General features: G+C 36.9%; 1 protein-coding gene across 2 annotated transcripts in view; it reads left to right on the top strand.

Moving 5' to 3' along the window:
• Positions 1 to 27,112, top strand: part of vstm2b (V-set and transmembrane domain containing 2B) — a 176,236-nt gene that overhangs the window by 65,818 nt on the left and 83,306 nt on the right. Inside the window, exon 5 of one of the 2 annotated variants that reach the window (XM_030126939.1) lies at positions 4,489 to 4,715. The exons of the other annotated variant lie outside the window; for it this stretch is intronic. Within the exon in view, the coding sequence (XP_029982799.1) occupies positions 4,489 to 4,550 (62 nt within the window). The 3' untranslated portion in view covers positions 4,551 to 4,715. Of the gene's footprint in view, positions 1 to 4,488; positions 4,716 to 27,112 lie in introns of those variants that run through there. 2 annotated transcript variants of the gene reach the window in all.

The raw sequence follows: 27,112 nt of genomic DNA, 5'->3' as shown, positions 1-27,112 counted from the left end.
TTAAAACAGACCAGTTCACTGGCAGTTGTACAGTCTTGAGCCGGGAAGATCCTCATAAAACTATACTTTAGTTCAGTGGTTCCCAACCTTTTTTGGCTCATGACCCCATTTTAACATCACAAATTTCTGCTGACCCCAAACATTCAAAATGGAGACTTTTTTTTTGCTAAAATTAATTGGTTTTTGATCAAAGTTTGCTAAACTATGTTGCAAATAAACATTAATTTTTAGATGACATTTAGTCTATATAATGTATATTATTATGGACGGAGGCAGAAAAGCCAGGTGTAGATTACTGCACAAAGTGAGAATTTTATTTTCCTTGGTCAGGATATGTACAGTCAGTCCAGCTTGGATTTACAAGGCTGACAATTAATACTGAACAAACAATAACTCAAACTATGAATTATGAAAGAGCTGCAGCATCTGAAACTGACCACAATGAACATTTGAAAGATAAACAGTACCACAGTGCTTCAGTTTCAGCTTCACAGTTTGTCATGTCTTTTATGGATTGGGATTGTCTCTGTCAACTCACCATATATTTTTTATTAGTAAGTTTTTGGGTTTTTTTTTTAATCAATTATTAGAAATTTCAGGCGACCACATTTGAATTCCAGGTGACCCCATGTGGGGTCCAGACCCTAAGGTTGAAAAACACTGTTTTAGCTGCTTTTTCGGAGGCATCTTTCACTAGTGTTCACTCCACAGATCGACAAACTCACAACACACTGAGTGAAATGAGAGGTGTGTGTGTGTGTGTGGGGGGGGGGGGGGGGGGGCACTACTAACTAGGGGAGACCAGGGATAGTTGTAACATGGGTTAGTTGTAACACTCTCGATTTCTCCAATCAGGAACAAGTTACAAATCACCTGATACACTCTACACATGCTCAGTTTAGACCTTGTCCCACATGGGAAAAAAGTAGCAGCCTGTCTCACACAGAAAAAAAATGTATAGGGAAAAACAAATTTTGAGGTAAGAAAGTTTTTTTTTTTTTTTGCTTAACTTATCTTTGTTATGGCATCACTTGGTTTACAGTTACATTAATCCAACTTAAATCATGTGTATGTGTGTCTATGTAGATAGTATTCATGCAGGTTGTCAGTGCTAATGTTTTAGTTGTTAGCTGTAAGGTAAGCTAGTTCGTGACTACAGGGGTCTGGGTTAGTTGGAACAAAAATGAAAAATGGTACAACCTACCCCAACCAACATTTGAAATGTGCATGTGCATTTTTTAATTGAATTTCAGTATGCCCAGGGGTTGGAAGCGAAAGACTGACCGGGGGGTGCCTCTCAGCATTTTGGAGAGGGCCTCAAATGATGTGAAGATGCAGGGAAAGTCAGTAAGAGCAGTGGCAAAACTGTACGGCATAGGCCATGGCACTCTATACAGATTTATAAAGAAAGAAAGAAACTAGAACAGAAGGGATCCAGTGAGCTTCCACGTTGGCGTGAAAAACGTGATTGGCACTCACACACACACACACACACACACACACTAATGTTCATGGTGCACATTATTCTGCACATTTAGTTCAGTTTTATCACGTTAAATAGGCTAGAAAGGTAAGTAGTTAATGGGAAATACATGGCTCAAACACATCCACACATGCACACAAACACACACACACACACACACACTCACTAATGTTCCTGGTGCACATTTGCACAGTTCAGTTTTGGTATGTTAAAATACCTGGAACTAAAATGATTCACAGTAAAAAGCGTGATTGACACACACACACACACACCACACACACACACACACACACACACACACACAAGTTATGTTAAACAGGAATGAAAGTGTTCAATAAAAAGCTTTCAAAATCAAGTTTTTGTTGTAATACTTACTTAATAATGTTACATATCACCCCAGAGTGTGTTACAACTAACCCATACGATGGGGTGGATTGTAACATTTCTGTCCTTGTGTTTGAGACTAAACCATGCCTTTTCTGTCAGTGTTGCAGATGTAACACCTCTGCTGTTTTATAGCAGATGCTTGTAACTTGTTTGTGTCACATTTTGAACACACTGACTTAAAAGAACTCCAAGATACAGACAAAAATGTCAAAACTGTTACAACTATCCCCGGTCTCCCCTACTAAATGGCTGGCTTATAGGAAAATGCAAACAGACTTTTTTATTGACCGCTTGTGGGTAAAAACAATCGTAAATTTTGTTTATCTTTGCATCCCCTGGGACTCATTTGACTCATTTGATCTTTGTTTTATTTTATGCATCTAGGACACAGGGGTAGATGAAACACTGCAAACATGCACAGTCATGTCATCATAAACAAACTGATATATCGTAGATTATTAAGAGCAATATATTGATAATCGCAGTATTGCCATATTGAGATATTATCATGAGCTATGTATTGTGTATCGTGAGGTACCCTGAGATTCCCAGCCCTAATAGAGACGTGTCGGACCCCCCAGGTTTAATGAATTAGCCCTGAAAAGCTGTACTCGATCCTCACCATTAAGTGAATCCTGTCCATTTTCAGCTTTAACATGATCAGGCTGCATTTATTTATTTATTTTCAGTCCTATCCTTTACAGTAATAACACACACAGTCAGACCACCGGACCAGTGGTCACATTGTCGTTATCTAGCCTGAAGTGCATGAAAAAACATAAACCACAGAGGCATCACCAACTGGAATAATCATCCCATGATATCGATCAGCCTAATAAAAAATAAACCGTCCTTTGGGAGGAATGTGCAGAGGCATTTATCGGCAGATAATAGAGTAGGAGGTTTGATTCAATACTGATGTTTCACTGCATATGAGCTGTATAATTTTCATTCATTTAATCAACATCTGCGTATAGATTATAATTAATCTTCCACCCAACGGCATTGACGTCTGCGTTTATGTGTATCATGTGTGCATTGTATGTACGGTGTGGACGCAGATTAGATCAGCTGATTGGTATTCAGATGATGGGAATCTGTTTTATATAACAAAGAAGCAAAAATAATCACAGGCTTCTAGAAAAAGCAAAGTAGAGGAGTTTCAATTCAATATGAATATAAAGTGGTGTTTGATGGACAGCTGAAAGAACTATATGGATGGATGGACAGCAGTTATTTTATTTATTTATTTATTTATTTATTTATTTATTTAAGGGCTTCATGGTCTGGCATCAGCTGTATCTACTGTATGTGTCAAACGCTCCATGTGTCAAACAGTCTATGGACCAGAGGTGGTTCTTCTCGTCTCTGGTTTGAGTCTTTAGAATCTCCAAAGTGCAGGAGCATAGTCTTTAAACTGAAAACCTGCTTTTCCAAGATGATATTTGTTTCAGGAGGTTTTTTGATATTACTCTTTTTCTTAGGTATTTTTTCACAGCATTATTATTATTATTTCTTTTTTTTTTTTTTACAATATTACTCATTTTATTCTCTTATTTATTATATTCATGGCATAAATTCCTATTAAATATTGCTGAATAAGTACAGATCACTACTTATTCCATGCTACTCACTTTATATATGTAATTAATTATGATTTTATATTGTATTATATTATATTTAAATACTTTTCATAATTCCGTAGAATTTTTTTCACCTTTTTTGTGTCTAGTGATTAAATCTAGTTGTTTTTGTTTTTTTATTTTACTGTGTTCATTTTTATGTTTTTTTTTGTACTTATTTATTTATTTATACTCTCTTATCATGTACTTGTGTTCTGTGTAATTATTGTCTTATCCACCATCTGTAAAGTACTTTAAACCTGGACCTGGACAGGGTGATAACACACTGATGATGATTATCATCACATACTTTTATGTTATTTTGTATTTCAGTACCTTTTTGATAGCATATCTTGATCATTTTCCTTGGAAGTTTGTGTTTTGGATTGTCAACAACACAAATTATTTATGTTTTTTTTTTCTTTTCACTAGAGGTAGACCAATATATTGGGCCGATATATGGATTTTTATTTATCTAATCTATTAGACATGTTTGTGTTATTTATGTTTTTGTTTGTTCCAAAAGGAATAATATTTGAGCATTGAGACCTGATGTATTAAATATGACACAAAATTGAAATTCATACATGGAAATTGATATTTGAAAAAAATAATAATAATAATAAATATTGGGGTTGTTCAGAAGGAGCAATAAAGACTCCAGTTTCAGACAGCTGGAATTTTCTGTCAATGATTGAATGGTTCAAGCTTTACAGGGTTAATGTTTTTCTTTGTTATGGATGTTCTACCTGTAGATTTCTGAAATGATCTAATAACAAAAACAGAAATATGCAAATGCTCATCTGGGTCTTAAAATTAGGACTTTATGTGGCTTTAAACAGAATGATTTGCAGTGATAATTACGGATTATTGTTTCATCTGTTCCTGCCTTTAACTGCAGTGATCTATATGAGTAAAGTCTGACTGATAAACCACATGTCCGCTGTTATAACCCTCCTCTTCTTCTGTTCTTCCATGCTTTTCCGTCTCTTCCAGGTTGCAGCTGTAATGAGCACCATGGACCCCCTCCTCTGCATCACCCTCCTGTTCCTGCATAAGCTAATCCCCTTCCTGTTGGCCCACTGAACAGACTTCAACCAAAATTATGTCACCTGCAATGCTCTCACTTTCTAAAAACCAAAACCAAACAGCAGTCAGTGCCCACCAAGGGAGAAAAAAAAAAAGGGTCACATTAAAATACGGTAGATGTACGTCGTTGCAAACACATCACTGAGGGGGAGTGAAAGCAATGCAACAATGGATGCAGAGGATACGAGGCGGATGGGACTTAAGGAGGAGAGGGACGCTCCACGGACTTTCAAGGACTGAATCGGAGACTGTGAACTATGCGACTGTTGACGGAGAGGAGGAAAATGTGCTTATAGTGAATGATGGGAGCATCACTACTGATCACATACAGCCTATACACAGGCGTGGCCACATGAAGCGCTGCCTCTACTTTGCATAGCACTTGCTTCACGCATGGCCCTCCTCAAATGCTCCACTGACATCATTTATTTTCATTATTGTCGTTGGTTTCTTTTGCAGCATTTCCACTGTGAATTCTGTTCATCTGACGACACGCAAATTACACTTCACCGTGAGTCCTTCGGTCGGGCCTCATCTGTTACAGTCTGGAAGATACGTGATCTCGGTGTTTTCTGTTTCGTTCTCGGCTTTGGAAGGGGGCGTATGATCAGCATGACCTGTCGATCATTAATATTGTTTTCTTAGCTATGCCATGCATCTTCATTATACAGAGCTACCATGTATTCAGACAGTGTGTTAGTCTATTGTAAATTCTGTCCACCCCCATCCTACACACAGACACACACACACCACGCACACACACACACACACAAACACAAACACTTACTTTTGTCCTCATTGCTGTGTTTCATAATGTAAACAACAAATGATAAGCTGATATATTTTGATTAAGATAAGGCACACCTTACCATTGTTGTTGTTAATCACCTCCAATAATGTTTATTTTTATTAAATCTATGGTGATCAAAGTGAGACATTTCATTTCTATGAGACAAAATGATTTATTGGTATCTTGCCAGCTGCAGTTCAGATGAAGGTTTTTGTTTTTGTAATAAAAAGGTAGATTTCAAAAGGATTTTTATGGCTTTCTGTCTCCTTCGATGCTTGTTTGAAACAAGACAAAGCAATACACAGGAAATGACTCGCATTAATCTTCATTATGGCACAAAAAGTGGGCGCTGGCTTCACGTTCCGTGGAGACGCCGTCGACACGAAGCTACAATCTTGCTCCTGCAACTTTCCGAGGTTTGCCCAGATTTATGTCAGATTTTATGTAAATGAAGATGAACCGTGATATTTTCGTTGACTCTTAAGAGCACTACTGACATTTAATTTTACTCGTGAATTTTTTATGGCGAACCAACCTTTTTTTGTGTGTATTGAATGCTCTACCTGTAGATTTATGAAACAATCTGACCAATATGGGTCTAAAACATCCAAAGGTTTCTCTCCATTTCTGCACATAATATCACAATTCAACAAACTCCACTGAGCTGAAGTCTAACGCCCCCTTCAGGACACAACAGAAGTTTGGACACACCTCACTCAGTGTTTTTTGTTTGTTTTCAGCCCATTGTACATGTAAATTAACACTGAATACAGCAAAAATTAAAGAGCACATATTGAATTATGTCTTAAACACCTGACACCCCTGCTTTAATATAACCACCTTTTTCTTTGACGACAGCTTTGCACACTCTTGTCATTCTTTTAAGGTGGATTGGTACCAGTTATCCAAGGAAAGCTGAAGCTGAGTGAACTGTTCAATAACCAGTCGATACATGCCCCTACCCTCACCTGTGGTCACAAGCTGTGGGTGGTGACCAAAGTAAGATCTCATAGATACAAATGGCAGAGATGGGTTTTCTCCAGTGTTGATCGGCTCTGCCTCAGAGATTGGTTGAGGAGTTTTTATTTTATTTATTTTTTATTTATTTTTTCAAGGTTCTGTTTTATTTTCAATTTTCAAATGTATACCAAGAAACATTCAACTTGAACATGAAACTGTTGTACCCAGTTCCTATCCAGCTGCCCCCACCCACTCCAAGTACTGGACCTTCATGAAGTTTAAACCCCCTTTGAATATATGTACAGACATATATATGTAATAAATATGCCTAATATATGTGTACATACATATTAGGGGTGTAATGATACAGAAAAAAATCAGTTTGGTACGTTTTTAGTACAGGGGTCTTCTGTTCGATACCTTTTCGGTACAGTGAAGGACACCAGTGAAAGGGGGGTACTGAAGAGTGCGCTCCATATCTATGGAAAACTGAAAGTGAAACTTATCTAATTAATCAATCAATCTTTATTTATATATCACTTTTCATACAGTGAAATGTAGCATATGGTGCTTTACCACACTTTGAACAACCGACCCAGCTTCTGTGCCTCTATTATACTGTCTGTTGTCATGTTTACCCTTCCTTATCAGCCCCCAGCCTCAGAATAAAGTGTTTTTTTTTTTTTTTTTTTTTTTTTATATGTATATAATATAGTGGAATGTATTTGTTTGTTACACCTCCATATTGTATTGAAGGCCCCAAACCAAAACGGTTCAGTAGTTTCAGTACAAATGAGTACACCGTTACACCCCTAATATATATATATACAGGGTGGGGAAGCAAAATTTACAATATTTTGAGGCAGGGATTGAAAGACAGTGTATGACCAATTAGTTTATTGAAAGTCATGAGAATTTATTTGCCACAAGAAAACTGACATAATAGAAAATGTTTTTATTCTATGTGTCCTCCTTCTTTCTCAATATCTGCCTTCACACGCTTCCTGAAACTTGCGCAAGTGTTCCTCAAATATTCGGGTGACAGCTTCTCCCATTCTTCTTTAATAGTATCTTCCAGACTTTCTCATAATAGTTTTGCTCATAGTCATTCTCTTCTTTACATTATAAACAGTCTTTATGGACACTCCAACTATTTTTGAAATCTCCTTTGGTGTGACGAGTGCATTCAGCAAATCACACCTCTTTGACGTTTGCTTTCCTGATTACTCATATGGGCAAAAGTTTCTGAAAAAGTATGGATAATAGTGTTAGGTATGATTATGACATCAATATATGTTTGGTTTCAAAACAATTGACGTAGTGCCTGCTGAGAAAAACAACTAAATGCTCATTGTAAATTTTGCTTCCCCACCCTGTACATATATATATATATATATATATATATATATATAGATAGATAGATAGATAGATAGATAATAGATAGATATAGATAGATAGATAGATAGATAGATAGATAGATAGATAGATATATAGATATGATGCATATTTGTGAGTTAACATACACATAAATAAATAAATAAATAAATAAGGGGAAAGAAAATTAAAAATAATGAATTAAAACATAAATAAGTAAAAAGCTACACAGATATTGGAATTACATAGATATGTTGGTTGCTACCATACCTTCTACAAAGCTGCTAATTGGCTGCCAAGTGCCATAGAACTTCCTGGTGGAACCCCTAATGGCATATGTAATTTTTTCTAGGTGAATATGAGGCGTAACCTCTCTGATCCAGGTTGAGGAGTTTGACTGAACAGAAGAAGCCATGACTCTTTCAAGTCCAGAGGAATCAGCTAGGGTGGTTCAGTGATCTGGTCATGATGCCTCCCTGGAGAGGTTTTTCAGGGATGTCCAACCCAGGAGGAGACCCCAGGGATGACCCAGGACACGCTGGAGGGATAATGACTCAACTGGCCTTTAAATGAGAGGGAAGTCTGGGCTTCTATGCGGCAACCAGGACTCAGACGAAAGAAGATGGATGGAAATAAAGTAGAATATATTTGAGATTCTTCATTCTAGTCACCTTTTGCTTCAGTGACAGGTTTGCACACTCTTGGTACTCTCACAGACTCATAATGTAGTCACCTAGAAAGGTTTCTACTGTGTGCCTTCTCAAGAAGTATTCTGTGTAATTCCTTGCCTTCCAGATGTGCTTGAGGCATTTAGGATGTGAATATGCACAGTTTAGTCAAGCTCAACTAACAGGGTTCCTACAGGTTTCTACACATTAATTTTAAAGGAGTGATACTTTGCTTTTCTTAAAAATGGAATTCTGCATTTTCAAACATTCCCCTGTGGTCTACATAAACTGTAAATGCTATGCTTGGGTCTGAATTCATTCATTCATCTCCGCAGGTCCATCTTCAACCCTATTTGTGAGTAACGACACCAGAACGGTTTTTTGAGCGCTGGCCCTTTAAATGCACATGAGCCACTTCACACCCCATTGAATTTACTGTGTAAGATTTAGAAGGAGTTTAGGAAGATCAAGTAAGATTTTTATGTTTCATCTATATTATAAAAGCCAAGTGGCTTCTCTCTCTGTGTATGTGTGTGTGTGTGTGTGTGGTGTGTGTGTGTGTGTGTGTGTGTGTGTGTGGTGTGTGTGTGTGTGTGTGTGTGTGTGCGTGCGGGGATTCATAAAAAATCTGGAAAGAGCTGACTACTGTAATTTAGCATACTTATGTATTTTTGGTCAAGGAACAGACTAGCGAAAACAGCAAGTTGATAGGACCAATATTTTGGGAGATATTAGTAATTTTGGAATACAATAGTCTTCCAATCACATTGTTATGGCCAAAACGCTTTGGCGGTGACTGCTGGACAAATGCGGTACAGCACGCACATATACACAACAGCATAAAACTACCACATCTAGAACCTGTGGATTCCCACAGGTCAACGTGCTAGTTAAAGGAGAGATATTTAGCTTTTTTAAATGGAATTATGCATTTTAAAACATTTCCCTGTGGTCTACATAAACTGTATAAACTGGGTCTGAATTCTTCTTTAATTCAACTCCACAGGTCCATCTTCAACCCTATTTCTGAGTAGGTCATTTTGAGTGTTGGCCCTTTAAATGCAAATGAGCCACTTCATGCCCCGCCCCCTCCAGGTTGTTGGCTGTGGCTCTGTCCCGTTCAACCAACAACTGAACATTTTAGGTAATCAGCTCAAAGTTTGGACATATTTTCAGTTTTTACAGGGTGGGGAAGCAAAATTTACAATGAGCATTTAGTTGTTTTTCTCAGCAGGCACTACATCAATTGTTTTGAAACCAAACATATATTGATGTCATAATCATACCTAACACTATTATCCATACCTTTTCAGAAACTTTTGCCCATATGAGTAATCAGGAAAGCAAACGTCAAAGAGTGTGTGATTTGCTGAATGCACTCGTCACACCAAAGGAGATTTCAAAAATAGTTGGAGTGTCCATAAAGACTGTTATAATGGAAAGAAGAGAATGACTATGAGCAAAACTATTACGAGAAAGTCTGGAAGATACTATTAAAGAAGAATGGGAGAAGTTGTCACCCGAATATTTGAGGAACACTTGCGCAAGTTTCAGGAAGTGTGTGAAGGCAGTTATTGAGAAAGAAGGAGGACACATAGAATAAAAACATTTTCTATTATGTCAATTTTCTTGTGGCAAAAAATTCTCATGACTTTCAATAAACTAATTGGTCATACACTGTCTTTCAATCCCTGCCTCAAAATATTGTAAATTTTGCTTCCCCACCCTGTACTACAACTGCTGATGCTGATAAATAATTATGTCCTACTTTGAGAAATGTTCGTCTGAAGTTTTGACCTATATATGCAAATGTTGTGATGCAACTAGTTATAAAACATAACAAATCAAGCAGGAATTAAAACAGGTTGTAGAAATCCACTTGATTTTGGCCAAAAATGAATATGAAGATAGCTTTGCAGCACCTGGAGGGTTCAAATTCAAACTTTATGAACTATTAGGGTCCAAATACACAAATAAATGAACCAAAGACTAATATAAGTGGGTTTGAAAAATATTAGTATTTAACCTTCTGACTTTTGTATTGATTTATGATTTATAACTATTCCTTTATATTTTGGACATCTTTCTGTGGGCTTTGGATTACTTAAATGTGAAAAGACAGATAGATTTGCTTAGACAACACAGTGGTCGTAAATAGAAAACTTGAATATGCTAGTGGAGTGCAACATGGAGAGCAGGGTGTTGATGAATCCATGGCCTTGAAAGTGTGGTGGCATGCAGAGAAGTGTGATGGTGGTGACACTTTTGATGATTTATGCAAAATTCAAGGCACATTGAACCAGCATGGTTACCACAGCGTTCTGCAGCGACACCCCATCCATCTGGTCCATTACTGTTGTCAAAGCTAAAGCTGGGAACTTTGAAGAATCGAAATAATGCAACATAATCAGGCTTGTTTAACACTTTTTGTTTTGTCTCCTACATAGTTCCATATGTGTTCTTTCATAGTTTGGACATTTTCACTATTTATCTACAATATACACACCAGGCGGCTGCTCATCTTTCAGACAGGGGAAGCTCATTGTCGGCTTACATAAAAAAAAAAAACCCAAAAAAGTCAAGTTATTTAAACATACATTCGGCCCTCTGTTCCTTTTTAAGAAAATGCTCAGTGACCTTATCGTACCAAGTAAGCGTCTTTTCCAGGGACTGGACCAGTGTCCTCTGAATGTCCAGCAGAGCTGGGCTGCTTAGATTGCCTTGGCCCATTGTGTTGTGGGTGTAAGACTTCAGCCTTTTTAAACTACAGATGCTCCTTTCACTCTGACCTAGCCGACAGTTTGATTGATTTAACTATCTACAAAACGATATTAAACTCGAACAAGACATGATTAAATTATGTAACTGAAACAAGAAAATGCTGAAATTATGTTAAATTGAAACAAGGAAGTACAATGAGTGTGTTTTATTTACAGTGCAAGAAATGAACGAGTAATTTCGTAGTGGTTTCTCTCTTGATTTCACAGCAGAATGCGCGACGGTATTAAACTGAACTGTGTCAGTGAAGGAGGAGATCTGAAAATAGCTGTCAATCAAACGGGATTCAGCCTTTCGACCGATCCTCCAATCAGCACGTGGGATTCTGGCGTCCAGCCCAGCCGAGCTCCTCCCACAGCTCCATTCACCCCAGAGACGCCTGGCGTCCGGGGGCGGGACAACATCGTGGCATTTATCCAATTACCGTCCAGTTTTGAGGCAATGAAAAAAACTGTTCCACTCAGTCCCATTGAAGCCCAGAGACGCCTGCAGTCTATGGACAAATGCACTGAGCAGAGATGGAGGAGAAAACAGCACAATGGGAATGGATGAGAAGTGAACAACATCGAGTCCGCTGGTTTGTGATAAAGCTGATTCTGAACGAACTAGTCTGTGAGATGAACATGTTCTAACACATTTGTAGTCAATGAAATGTCAACACAACCGTACATAACCATTTGATTTTCGTAATTTTAGGGGAAGCCGGGCTTCCCTTGCAGTCTATGAGAAATCGCCACTGATACACACAATAATACAGAACAACTATTGAATGAGAAGGTGTCTGAAGAGAAGGTCCTGTGTCTCACCGATCTACATTATATGATTCCTAAATAATGTTAGTTTACAGTTTTCACATTCCCTTTTCCTAAAGTTCCTTAACCCTTAAAGACTTAGAACTATTTTTGTGGTGAATCCCAAATTAATTGTTTTAAACATATAACCTTTCCTAAGTGATTTATCACCATTTATTATAAAATTTTGCATTTTTCAGTGTTAATTTACTGATCATAGATAATACCTTAAAGGTTATTATATCAAATCAGAGAAAATTGAAGGAAAAGTGACTTTTTCATCATAATGTATCATTAACTGAACTTAAAGCAGCGTATGACTTTCGTTGCAATTTTTTTCAAATTTGTAAAACCCCAGTGATATCCTAATTATCATGAATCTATTAGTCCTTCCATGCTTACGCAGCTGGATCACTTCCTCACAGTGAACTTCAAAGATGACTCCATCATATACACAGTCCGCTTCTTTACGTAAGAAACCGAAAAGTCACTTCGGCCTTTTTGGAAATTTTGACACGAACTGCACTGTCAGAAGCGGAAGCGATTTCTGACAGATTCAGCAAGAAAACGACCCAGATCAACAACATATGCAAGTTGGGTTTTTTTTGTTTGTTTTTTGTTTTTTAATACCATATTTGAGTCAAAATCAGCTAAGGTGTAATAAAGTGTCACACTTGGGTCAGAAATTAGAATTCTTCTGTCATTTATTTCAAGTATTTTATGAAAGTTCAACCTATGAACAAGGTTAATCCACTATAGAAAATATAGTTTTATACCCACTTCTACAAAAAAAAAAATCAATTTTTTCAGTAGTGAAAAAAATCCTCCCCCCATTTGTACGTTATTGTTTGACGGACATAAACCACTTTTTTCCGACTTATCTCTTCTCTGCGTGCTTTCTGTAGATTAGAATCACTTCCCAAAAATAGGTTTTATGATCCTGAAGGAATAAAAAACATGATGCTGGGACATGGAGTGGTTTTTTAGGGATATTTGCAGTTTCTATAAAGTGCATCTACAGGTCGTGTACACATGGTCCACATTCTATCACAGTACAGCCAGCAACAGGCTTCATTCCAGGCTTAGCTAGTGAAAAAAGATAGTATATAATCAACTCTACCAAATTTGTATTAAAAAGAACACAACACACATCAGAATGACAAACAGTATTTCTGAGCTACACTTGCGCCGTGTTATGTTTGACGGACATGGCCTCTCAGTCTATCTATAAGGTTACCGTGTCAAACCTGGGAAAAACAACTACAAAACACTAGTTTTTTATTGGACAGCCTTAATAATGGCATCATTAGAGTGAATTTGATGTCACTCCACTGCCTTATGGCTCTTTAAAACGTCATATTTTACAGCGCTCTGTGTCACTTTTGACAGCGTGAAAAGCGGTGTTTTCTTGTATTATTTTCATCTCCACCCTCTGGCTTTCACAGCCACTAAAGTTGAACTCTGATCAGCCAATAAGTCAAGAGAACAGACAGACCACAGCAGTTCACAGCTGATCTGCTTTGCTGCTGACTGCATCTATGTCTGACCTGCTCTGAGGAAAAACCTGTGGATGCGCACGGCTGCTGTTTTCATTCATATTTACACACAGACTCACCATATGAAAGGATGACTGACACCACTGGGACAGCCTCAAACATTTAATGGACAAAAGATTAACATAGTTTAATGCCCGAATACAGCTGTCAATCATCAAGAGAGAGACAGACAGACACAGACAGACAGACACAGACAGACACAGACAGACAGAGAATTTCTTGAATAAATTTGGTGATGATTGATCACCAGATTTGTTCAAGAAATTGTCTGTCTGCTTGTGTCTGTCTGTCTCTCTCTCAACGATTGACAGCTGTATTCGGACATGAAGGTACGTTCAGCTTTTTCCTCTATAATGTGCACCTGTGGGGAGGAAAACTTATAATGCATACAGCATCCATAAAAGTGGGGTTTTATGTTGATTTCAGGAGAGGTGAAAGTGGGCATGACTACAGAGGTGCATCCACAGGTTTTTCCTCAGAGCAGGTCAGACATAGATGCAGTCAGCAGCAAAGCAGATCAGCTGTGAACTGCTGTGGTCTGTCTGTTCTCTTGACTTATTGACTGATCAGAGTTCAACTTTAGTGGCTGTGAAAGCCAGGGGGTGGAAATGAAATAATACAAGAAAACGCCTCGTTTTATGCCGTCAAAAGTGACACAGAGCGCTGTAAAATTTGGCGTTTTAAAGAGCCATAAGATGGCGTTTTTGGGCCGCTCTTAAAACAGTACATGACGGTGTAAAAAACTGTTTTTGTGGGAATTTACACCACATTTTACGGCGTTTTGGTGGTTTAAACACTGTTTTTTACGCCGTTTAAATGACCAGACATGTTGTGGGAGTGGTGAATAGTGATAGAGATGGCTTGCCATATTTGCCATAGTCCGTCAAAGAGCAACGTACGAATCGACAGATCCGCCAAGCGGGATGAAATATTGAGAACGGTTGATCACAGAGACTATTTCGGCTGTGTTTATTACTAGTATTTACCTGCATACACCTCCTGCATAAGTTCCTACAAGGTCCTGTGTCTTTCTGAGCCATTGCTCGATTACAAAACATCCTTTTAGCTTGTGCACATTATAAAATACGTACATTATTAAACTTGACAGATGTCTGTTAAATTCATCTCCACTGCCATTACTGCCAGCTACTCCAAACAAGTGATGACGTAGACCACAGCCTCCTTTTATGGAACTTTCCAGGGTCGCTTGTGGTCACGTAGATCCTTCCGTGCCATATTTAGAAGCACTTGTTGCGCACGTTATATTTTGACGGACAATGGACATGATCCTTTCAAATGTTCATTCTATAGAAATGGCACACAAGTGCCTCTAAAACTGGTTCCTGGTCATAAGCATACTTCAAACCATGTAGGTCTGCAAAAGATCAGTGGGGACGAGCTGACGGATGCACCTGGATGAGCTGACCCAAATGGCAAGAATGTTTGACAGACACACTAATGTGCACAAGAGGCTGAATTTTTTTAAGGATATGAGGGGATTGAAGCATAAGAAGGCATAAGTTGGTAGCTATGATGTTCAACTCCAAAATAGGACAGTATTTTTTGCAGGAATAATTCAACAGATTGAGAAATTAAAGCACTTGGAGGTTGTCCTCAAAATGTGACGCTTGACATTGCTCAATTCAAGGAGTTATTTTGGGTCAAATTGGGAATTTTTAAAATACCCTTCCAAAATTCAGCTTGAAACTATTTATTCTATCTCTCATGATATTTACTATGTAATAAAACTAAATTAACAAAATCTTTTAAATGGAGTGCAATTTATTTTGGCACTTTCCTAGAGCAGTCTTCAGTTACACCTTAGCTGATTTTGACTATATTAGTACCATATATGATTGTATTTTGAATATCAAGAATATTTTTTTTCTTGTAACATGTATTTGTACATTTATTTTAGAGTAAGAGAGTGAAATGATGTTCTATTCATGTGAAGGGGTGGGTTGGGTTTGGGGGTACAGAGTATGTATTTTATTTCAAAACACTATTGTACAAATGAATATGATATTTAATATAGTGGTGACATTTGGGTTCAGCACTCACAAAGAGACTTTGAAATTGCTGTTGCGTGGAATTCCCACTCCCACAATGCATTTTGCGATACAATTTCCGAAAAGGCCCGAGTGATGTTTCAAATTTGAAAAAGAATTGCGATGATACACTGCTTTAATAACATACATCTGTCTGCCATTTGTCAGCTGTCTGCCATTTGTTAAACCATGGGTTTTACTGTTGAGTCAACATTGAAGAATAAGATGGTGTTTCCACGGTAACTACAGAGCCTCTGAACGTCCAAATGGGTCAAATCTGATGACCATGAAAAGATGAAAAATTGTATTTTACACAGATTATTGAAACATATTTATTGTATCAGTTGTTCAAAACCTATTTGACGTTTTATTTCAGTAGATGCTTTCAGTCACTAGTGACTGTTTAGGCTTTTGAGGGTTCAACACAGAGCAGTGAGTCCACATTATGAAGCATCACAGGTAAATAGGACTAGTTTGTTGACATCAGTTGCAGAAACACGTGGATCCAAACATTCCTTTCTGTTCTCTTGGCCTCTGTCACATTCTCACTTCAGTTATTTCTAGAAACAATGTGCTGCACTTAAATCCATACCCTGAATGGACTCATTTAAAGGAAGCAGCTTTTCAGAAATCAGATTTCTAAAGCTGAAGGTGAAAGGGAAAAGAGCTGAAGTGCATCCATTAGATCAAAAGAAAGAAGAAAAAAAAGAAACTGAAATGTGTCACCTTCATTTTATTTGTCTGTCAGTGCACGGTAAGTGCAGGTGACGGCAGGATGTCAGCTGAAGGAGCCTCCTGTAAACTCAGTTTAACATCCAGGCTTCAGCCGCAGAAGGCACCATGTACGTTACAGCGGCTTATAAAACACCAAACTGACTTCTATTTATATTCTGCTTGTTTCAGTATGGTAGTTAAATAAATTAACTTTACTCCGGAATTTACTGTGTAAGATTTAGAGGGAGTTTAGGGAGATCAAGTGATATTTTTACATTTCATCGATATTATAAAAGCCAAGTGGCCATTGTGTGTGTGTGTGTGTGTGTGTCTGGGGATTCACACAAATCCGTAAACAACTGACTGCTGCAATTTGGTATACTTATGTATATTTGGTCAAGGAACAGACTAGTGAAAACAGCAAGTTGATAGGACCAATATTTTGGGAGATATTAGTAATTTTGGAATACAATAACCGTCCAATCACGTTGCTATGGCCAGAACGCTTTGGTGGTGACTGCTGGATAAATGCGGTACAGCATGCAGGAATACGCAACAGCATAAAAATTACCACATCTAGAACCCGTGGATCCCCACAGGTCAAAGCACTAGTTAAAGAAGTAATATTTAGCTTTTTTTAAATGGAATTCTGCATTTTCAGACATTTCCCTGTGGTCTACATAAACTGTAAATGCTATGTTTGGGTCTGAATTCTTCATTAATTCAACTCCACAGGTCCATCTTCAACCCTATTTCTGACTAATGACACCAGAAAGGTCATTTTGAGCGCTGGCCCTTTAAATGCAAATGAGCCACTCCATGCCCCACCCCCTCCAGGTTGTTGTCTGTGTGCTGCTCTGTCCCATTCAACCAACAACTGAACATTTTAGGTAATCGGCTCAAAGTTTGGACAGATTTTCAGTATGGACTACAACCACCTGCTGACAAACAATTATGTCATACTCGGAGAAATGTATGTCAGAAGTCTTGACCTTATATGTGCAAATTAGGGGATGTAACGATATGAAAATTTCATATCACGGTTATTGTGACCAAAATTATCACAGTTATCATTATTATTGTGGTATTATTGAAATGTGCTCAAAGTGTTCAAAAAGTACTTATACACACACTGAAATAACGTAACCAAGTTGCATTTAATAAATAAATAAATAAATAAATAAATAAATAGGCACAATGTACCTTCTGTTGGCAGAAACATTCAAATATTAACCCTTAGTGGTCTGAGTCTGTTTTGGCCGTTTTTCAGTACTTTTGATTTTGCCTTTATATACTATATAAACAAATGTTTACTATACCCATGTTTGGTGTCTGTTTTTTCAGCACAACTTCATTTATATCATCTGTCTATTATTTTTTTCACTTTAACGTACTACAAAAAACAAAAGGACAAAAAACACAAAAAAATATATAAAATCCGATTTGAAAAATGGATATAATTTATTGCATAAATAACACAAAGATGCATAACAAACCTTTTCAAAGACTTTAAAAGTGAAAATTGGTTCCAAATATTAGGTATATAAGATCAAAATTGCAATAAAATCAAAACTATACTCAAAAATTTGACATAAAAGCAAATCTTTACATAGGCGTTTTTTCCTCTAAAAGTGTGGTAATCAAACACGGTTATCATGATAATTCGAATTTAAACAGTACTACTAACCATCGGCAATTTTACTGCAGTTTATCGTTTTACTGGTAATCGTTACATCCCTAGTGCAAATGTAGATATGTAACTAGTTATAAATTAAACAAATTAAGCAAGAATTAAAACAGGTTGTAGAAATCCACTTGATTTTGCCTGAATGAATATAACCCTGTAAAGCCTAAACCATTAAATCATTGACAGAAAATTCCAGTTCTTTGAAAATGGAGCCTTATTGGTCCTTCTGAACAACCCAAAGAAACATTTTCAAACATCAATTTCCATGCATGAGTTTCAATTTTGTATCATATACAGGGTGGGGAAGCAAAATTTACAATATTTTGAGGCAGGGATTGAAAGACAGTGTATGACCAATTAGTTTATTGAAAGTCATGAGAATTTATTTGCCACAAGAAAATTGACATAATAGAAAATGTTTTATTCTATGTGTCCTCTTTTCTCAATAACTGCCTTCACACGCTTCCTGAAACTTGCGCAAGTGTTCCTCAAATATTCGGGTGACAACTTCTCCCATTCTTCTTTAATAGTATCTTCCAGACTTTCTCGTAATAGTTTTGCTCATAGTCATTCTTCTTTCCTATAAACAGTCTTTATGGACACTCCAACTATTTTTGAAATCTCCTTTGGTGTGACGAGTGCATTCAGCAAATCACACACTCTTTGACGTTTGCTTTCCTGATTACTCATATGGGCAAAAGTTTCTGAAAAGGTATGGATAATAGTGTTGGTGTGATTATGACAATATATGTTTGGTTTCAAAACAATTGACGTAGTGCCTGCTGAGAAAAAACAACTAAATGTTCATTGTAAATTTTGCTTCCCCACCCTGTACATCGGGTCTCAATGCTCAAAATTATTATTTTTGAACAAACAAAAACACAATATAACACAAATATGTCTACGAAATTGGTAATTCCTTTTCAAAATTGGCAAAGTTCTGCCTCCTTCCTCATTAATGACAGTCTTGTAGTGTCACTGGAAAGGCCTCTGGTGAATGAATTCCCCCCTAGTGGATTATCTATGTATTGCATGTATCTAATTGTATACATTGTGATTTTCAAGAAAAAAAATATCACAATGATCATGTAGAGGGCTTCAAAACTCATGTATTAAATATCATACGTTTGGTGTTAAAGGGTTAAAGATAGCTTTGCAGCACCTGGAGGGTTCAAATTCAGGCTTTTTGAACTTAAGGTCCAAATACACAAATAAATAAACCAAAGACTAATAAAAGTGGGCTTAGCAAAATATGACCCCTTTAATGTACAGTCGTGAAAACTAGGATTGTTGTTTTTGTCAGTTTAAGTTGAGTTTATGTAGTTTTATCTCGAGTGGGAGATAAATGTTTCCGACAGACTTCTTCCTCTTTCAGTATTAAGGTGCATTTCTCACTACCTACGTTTGTGTGGACCAGAGTTAATGTTCCCAGAAAGGACAAAATAAACTGTGGCTCTAATTAGAGATTTAATGAGTTTTCAGCAGAACCTGCAGGGGAGCGAGAGGAAAGGTATTCAGATGATTACAATCTGCAACTTCCCCGTTAGATGTTACAAGATGATATTTTTTCACAAAAAGTTCTGGCAATTTGATTGAAAATAGCATTAAAGTTTTTAGTCACAAATGTGCTTCTGATGATGTTAGTGGTTTAGACGTTTTTGGGTAAATAGTGTCGTTTTCAATTACTATAAAAACATAAGTAACTGACATGGAAATCTCTCATACTAATGGACTGTATTTACTTGGACTTAAAGTGAATGGCTTTTGAGCTACAGCATCTGTTTTAGTGACTTTTTAAAATAATCCCCAAAAGTCTAACAATATACATTATGAACTAGAAGCACTAGGAGAGCGCAGACCTCCGCCAAGGCTGATCAGTGGGCCCCCCCGTGGGCCCCCCCACGCCAAGGAGGTTATGTTTTTGCCAGGGTTTGTTTGTTTGTTTGTCTGTCTGTCTGTTTGTCTGTCCGTTAGTGTGCAACATAACTCAAAAAGTTATGGACAGATTTTGATGAAATTTTCTGCTCTGCGCCCCCCCCGTGGGCCCCCCCACCCCCGATCACCACCAAAATTTAATCATTTCTTCCTTATCCCATTTCCAGCAAACCCTGAAAATTTCATCCAAATCTGTCCATAACTTTTTGAGTTATGTTGCACACTAACAGACAGACAAACAGACAAACAAACCCTGGCAAAAACATAACCTCCTTGGTGGAGGTAATTAACTGCATGACCATGACATCATCTGATCAACTTGTGGAGTTTGGCTTGTACATGACCCTTCTAAATACAGTATCTCAGCAACATCATCCTTAGAATTTGGTACAAATTACACTTAGACTCAAGGATGGAATAAAACCACTTCAGCGGCCAAAGATCAGGGTCACTGTGACCTCACAAAACACGTTTGGTCGTAAGTGCTGGTAATTGTGAAAACTGCCTTAGAGACTGTATGATGTAATGCACAGGTGTCAAACATGTGGCCTGGGGGCCAAATCCGGCCCACCAAAGGTTCAATCCGGCCCCTGGGATGAATTTGTGGAATGCAAAAATTAGAGAAGAGAAAAATTAGAGAAGAGAAAAAAAATCATTTTCTACAATAGGTACAATGGTGTATTCACCGCAGATGTAGCAGAATACGTCAGGCTTATTTTTGCAAGATCTTCTAGTCAAAGCCATTTCATTCACCTGTAATATTAAAAAAACATTAATCATAAATTGGCAAAAGTAAAATCTTCAGAACTCGTTTATTGCAAGAAATATGAAATAATTTTGTATCATATGATGTGAAAATGCCCATAAATGTAAGCAAAAATGTTACAAAGCCAATATATGCATAGTTCAGAAAGTTGACCTGATTGAGCAAAATTAATGTGATTTTTGGATTCACCACACCAAAATTATCCTAAATCAGCTCAAAAAACTTCAATAAATTTGTTGTTGACCAGTGTAATGACTCCAAATGTTCTTAGTTTAATGTGAAAAACATATTACATTACACCTATAAATAATAAACTCCAAATTTTTCTCTTAGTTTTAGTGTAAAAACTTACATTCAATTATGGAAATATTAACATTTACAAACTGTCCTTTAACAATAAAATGTGAAAAACCTGAACTTTTGGAAGTGAAATTTTGAGGTGTAATATTGTTAAAATTGCACTTATTTTTCTCAAGAAATTTCAGTTTTTTCAGGTTATTCACATCATTTTGTTTGGATAGTTTGTAAATGTACATTTTCATAATTTAATTTTGATTGCAGTAAAACAAAAAGAAAAATTTGGAGTCGTCAATATTTACAGGTTATTATGCTTCTGTTTTACTGGTCCGGCCCATTTGAGATCAATTTGGGCTTAATATGGCCCCTGAACTAAATGAATTTGACACCCCTGATGTAATGGATGCATGTGATATACTGTAATTCTTGTTCTGTTTAAGTTTATGTACCGAAGGAATTGTTTAGGAAAAGACAGGGTTAGGGTTGGGGGGTTCAAGATGAAGACAAAACCTGCACAAATGGAACAAAGAGTTTACAGTGTACCACCACTAGAGTGTGAATGTGAGAGCGAATGAAGAATGGATCCACTGTATGCACTTTGAGTATGTGTTAATAGAAAAGTGATATATAAATCTAATCCATTATTATTATGTATCATCATCAGCACTTTCATTATCTAAACTAAGGTTGTCAACCATGCAGTCCGTGGGCCAAAACTGGCCCGTTAAAGGGTCCAATCTGGCCCGCGGGGTAAATTTGTAAAGTGCAAAAATAATTGTGGCCTTGTTTTAATGTGAGAAAAACAATATCACATTATGCCTTTAAATATCTTTATTTTAAACCAAAAATAATATTATATTCTGAAAATATTTACATTAACAAATTATTTTTTGTAAAATGTGAATAACCTGAACAAATATGAACAACCGGAAATATCTAAAGAAAATTAAGTGCAATTTTAACAGTATTCTATCTGTTAATAAAGGTTTTGTGCCTTTGTAGATCCACCCCCTAATAAACATGCATAAATGATAAGTTAAGGGATAAATTGTAAAAACTGCACTTATTTTTCTGGAGAAATTTCAGTTTTTTCAGGTTATTCACTTTTTTTTTAATACATATCTATCTATCTATCTATCTATCTATCTATCTATCTATCTATCTATCTATATATCTATCTATCTATCTATCTATCTATCTATCTATCTATATATTGTAAATGTAAATATTTTCATAATTTAATGGGGGGGTTTTTGCACTAAAACAAAGTGAAACATTTGGAGTTGTCATTATTTATAGGTTATTATGCTATTATTTTACTGGTCCGGCCCACTGCAGATCAAATTGGGCTGAATGTGGCCCTGATTGAAAATGAGTTTAACACCCCTGATCTAAACTATAACTCTACAACAAGGCAAACATCAGTGGGGGCAAAGTCTTTTTTTTTCTTGTGTGTGTCTGCCATCCACCCCAACCACCTCCTGACCATTACAGAAAGAAGTCTCTTAGGAAAACAACAAGACAGAGATTCGTTTAGTAGCAAAACGCAAAGCAGACATCCTTAACGTTATTAAAAAATGGAAATGGATTTGCAGTTTAGTTGCATGTGAACACTGATGGTTGCCAGGAATCTCAGTACAAACATGTCATTATGTAAATCTGCAGAAACACTACGATGCTGTGCAGAAAGAGATGGTCTACAGCAGGGATGTCAAACTCATTTTCTATCAGGGGCCACATTCAAGTCAGTTTGAGCTCAAGTGGGTCAGACCAGTAAAATAATAGCATAATAGCATATAAATAATGACAACTCCAATTTTTTTGTGCTTTAGTGCAAAAAATTTGCATTATAATGTGAAAATATTTACAGACAATCCAAACAAAAAAAATGAATGGGAATAACCTGAAAGAACTGAAATTTCTTCAGAAAAATAAGTGCAATTTTAACAATATTAAGCCTCAACTTATCATTTATGCATGTGCAGTATAGATCGGATCTGCAAAAGGCACAAAACATTTAGTAACAAATAGAATATTGTTAAAATTGCACTTAATTTCCTTTAGATATTTCCGGTTGCTCATATTTGTTGTTATTCACATTTTATTGTGAAAGGATAGTTTGTTAGTGTAAATATTGTCATAATTTAATGTTTTTTTTTGCACTAACAGAAAAATCTGGAGATGATTATTCATAGGCATAATGGAATTTCATTTTTTTTCACATTAAACCAAGAAGAAAATTGGAGCAGGGATGTAAACAACTAATCAACTATCAATTAATTGTCGATAAGAATTTGCTCGATTAAATTATTAATTGCTGGTTAATTGCTCTTTTCCACATCCTGTCCAAAGGCTGCCGGTTTGTCCACGCTGCGATGCCGCGGCTGGGATAGCCAGTCATCAAACCGGATCATAGCGTTGATGAGTCAAAATCACTTTAGGGACATGTTGAAGCGAAACACAGACCGGCCCGTGTTTATGGGAGCGGTACACCCCCGCCTAAATACACGCACAAATTTCGGGGTCGGCACCGGATCGGAGCGTTTTCCCTGGAGGTTGGTCAAGTCCAGGGGCGGGGGGAGGCATCTCTGCTGAAATCTCGCTCCGTCATATCAGTGATGCAAAGTCCAAAATGTCATCTTCTAAACTGCCTCTCTTCAGATCCATTTATTTTATTTTATTTCTCTGCATAATTTATTTAGTTCTACCCATAAATGTCATTGCCTGTACTGTATCCAATGGTTCAATAAATCAATCATCAAGGAATAAGACGTGCTTTTTTCATAAAGTATATAAACAATATTTAGCTTTTATTCTTGTAGACCTGATCGAAAGACAAATTCAGGTTCTCAGGAAAATCGCCACTTATCAATTAATCGTTAATCAATCAATAAGGTCAACCAACTAATGATTAGTGGATTAATCGATAATTTGCATCCCTAATTTGGGGGCATTATTTACAGATTATTGTGATTATTTAACTTGAGATCACAAATGGTCTGTATGTGGAACCTGAACTACAATGACACCCTTGACTGTGAATATCTTCATTGTAATTCCACTGTCATGCCATGGGCCCACTGGAAGCTTTGACGGACCGCTTTAGGCCCACAAGCCACATGTTTGACACCCTTGGTCTATAGAGTGTATTTAACACATTACCAACAGTGCCGGCTGAAGATAAAGATTGGGTGGGGGTTCTCTTGTACAGAGTGTCTTTCAAGATCCCAGCTGGGAGATTGGGAGATAAACAGATATAATGACAAGTCGCAGAAACATGAATTAATAAGATAGATATAGATCTGAGCAGGCAGCTGCCCACAGCATTACACTAAAAGTCGATTTCCACTTTTTCTGATCCAACTCGCAGATTATTCTGCAGCCGGAGAGCAAACATCATGTCAGACAGAGGCAGAGGCTGCATAGTCACTGCTGAATTAATCTCATCTCACGGAGGCTCAGCGAGGGGAAGAGAAATGTGACTACCCTGGTCCTTACATAAGCCAAGACGTGTCCCGTGAAATATCATCCAAAAACCATGACCTGTGCTGAAGTCGGACCAAAACAGGTAGGTATCATGACCGAATGTACAGTTAATGAATCACTGAAATAATCCATGGACTCAGCTTTGTGAGGACATGAGTCAGATTTGTTTGCATTAAAACCGGTTCAGAAAAGCATTTCACTTATGTTGACATGCCTACTGCCTCGTATTATGTAATATCTCATATAAAATGATGGATATGTTATAATTCTTGCCATCTAGAGATAGATAGATAGATAGATAGATAGATAGATAGATAGATAGATAGATAGATAGATAGATAGATAGATAGATAAAATATTTAAAATAAAGTTGTGTTGAAGCAGTTGACTGTAATATATGTATCTCACTCAAAATAATTCTCTTAAACATTATGTGTTTGAGAGTAATGATCCACCTCAGTTTATAATGATAATAATAATAATAATATAATAATAATAATAATAATAATAATAATAAGTTAGAGATAGATAGATAGATAGATAGATAGATAGATAGATAGATAGATAGATAGATAGATACTTTATTGATCCTTTGCAGGAAATTATTTGGTTATGACTGCAGTAAAACACACTGACCCATCCTAACAGACAACCACCATTGGCGACACAAGGTAAAAAGTGATAAAAAAAAAGAATAAAAGATATATGAAATGTATATGTAAAGTAAAAGTAAGGTAAAATAATAGGATAGAACACCTGTAAGTATGCCCAACATACAATAATTTATGGCTCAGCAATACGTATGAATATAGTAGTTGTTAAATAACTTCATAACTGCAGTGACTAATGTTAACAGAGCGGCCATTTTGTTATTTCAGTGACACATTGTCAGGGCTGGAGGGCAAGGAAGAAAGGACAAGGACCCAAATAACTTCTGGCTCCATTAAAGATTACACTAGTTTACAGATAACCGTGGGTGCAGGTGAAGTCCAGGCAGAGGAAAGAAATAGAAACATAAGGCAACAGGCGAGGCACAAAAAAACTACATGTTTTTTTCATAGAATACATTTTGAATCGGTGGCCAAGAATTTTAACGGGGATTACTTTAAATTAGAGCACAATCTACTGTTTGAGCACTGGCATCGCACTATAGTCACATCGCAGGTCCTGCAATGTCGGAGGCAAACGAACTCAACGTGCTCTCATCTGATTTCAACCCGGGTACCTGACACACACAACTCACAGTGATCCACCAGTCACAATTGTTTTTAATCAGTTTGCAGAAAACAGACCACGCCTCCTGCACATGGAGTGAGTCGCTGGTAACAACATTAAAAAATGAAGAACGAACAAGAGAAAAATCACCGAAAACAAAGACTTGGTGCCGAAAAGAAAAGCAACGTCAGTTATCTGGAATTATTTCAGCTACAAGAAGGATGATACTGAAACATGTGTTTTGTGTCAACAGTATCTTGCACCTGTTGCCACAACGAGACGTAACAACTCATTTGTTTGACCATTTACGTCGGCACCACACAGCTGTTATATCCTCCTGAGTATTTTTTCATATCGCAATATACTGTATATGGCAGTTACAAAAAAACTGCAGTGTCAGTGTTTTCCAATATCATGCAGCCCTACTTAAATCCATGTAAACACACAGATATTCATAGAAACAGTTATCTCCCCACCTCTGTTTTCAATAGTAACGTTGTAAACACCTGACTGTTTCAGATGTTTTCATTGACACAACCACACATAAATACACCACACAGCGCTACCGTGGTATTAGTGTTAGGATATTGTGATGTTCAGGACTTTAAAACTCAGTTTCTACATCTACACATGCAACTATGGAAACGGTTTCTCAAAATCTCCACTTTCAGAGTTTTCAGAAATAATTATTTTCAGTGACTTAAACCGGAGTTTTCATGTGAATAAACAAAAAAACACAAGGACACATCAGTTTTCCAGATAGCTGGCTATGTTTACAGTAGTTGAAAAAAGTTTTTAGACAGTCTTGAAATCTGAAATATTGGCATGAAATATTTGTGGAAAAAATGTTGTGTTTCAAAAGGTGTGGCTGCATCAGACACAAACAAATGCAAATGACTTTTTTTTTTTTTTTTTTAAATATTTGACAGTTTCAACATGTCATTCCCTGGATGTGTTTCATAATTTTGAGGAAACACCAATTTTTAACCTCGATGGAAGTGATTATGTGCAGAAAGGAACATGTGGTTTGGAGAATGGAACAATACTTAGAGTTCAACGACTTACAAATGATTCTTACTGCTATATATCACAAATGCATGGGGTGTCCAAAAATTTTATTCCACCATTGTATACATACATATGGCATAATTCACAAGGCTGCGATCCACGTTTGTGCAGCAGCTTCAGGGTGTTTGGTGTGTTCATGTCGGTTCACTGAAATGGCTTTCTGGGACGCTTAAATAGAACAGATTCATTAATAATGTTAGCAGGATCACCTGTAGTTTGGAACAACACAAAATATTTGTTGTGACAAAGGTCTGTTCAGTGATGGGAAACATCCCCAGACAGTTTAACATGGTCTAATATAACGTTTCTACAGACGATGTGACAGGAAGAGGGTGTACTGGTAGGGCAACTTCAGATTCTGTGCATATATTAATGCAGACATGCTCTTTTCAGTGATA

This window comes from Sphaeramia orbicularis, chromosome 3 (assembly GCF_902148855.1).
Source record: "Sphaeramia orbicularis chromosome 3, fSphaOr1.1, whole genome shotgun sequence".
Lineage (NCBI taxonomy): Eukaryota > Metazoa > Chordata > Actinopteri > Kurtiformes > Apogonidae > Sphaeramia > Sphaeramia orbicularis.
Note: the sequence above shows the minus strand (reverse complement) of the source record. Positions and strands in the feature narration are given on the sequence as shown.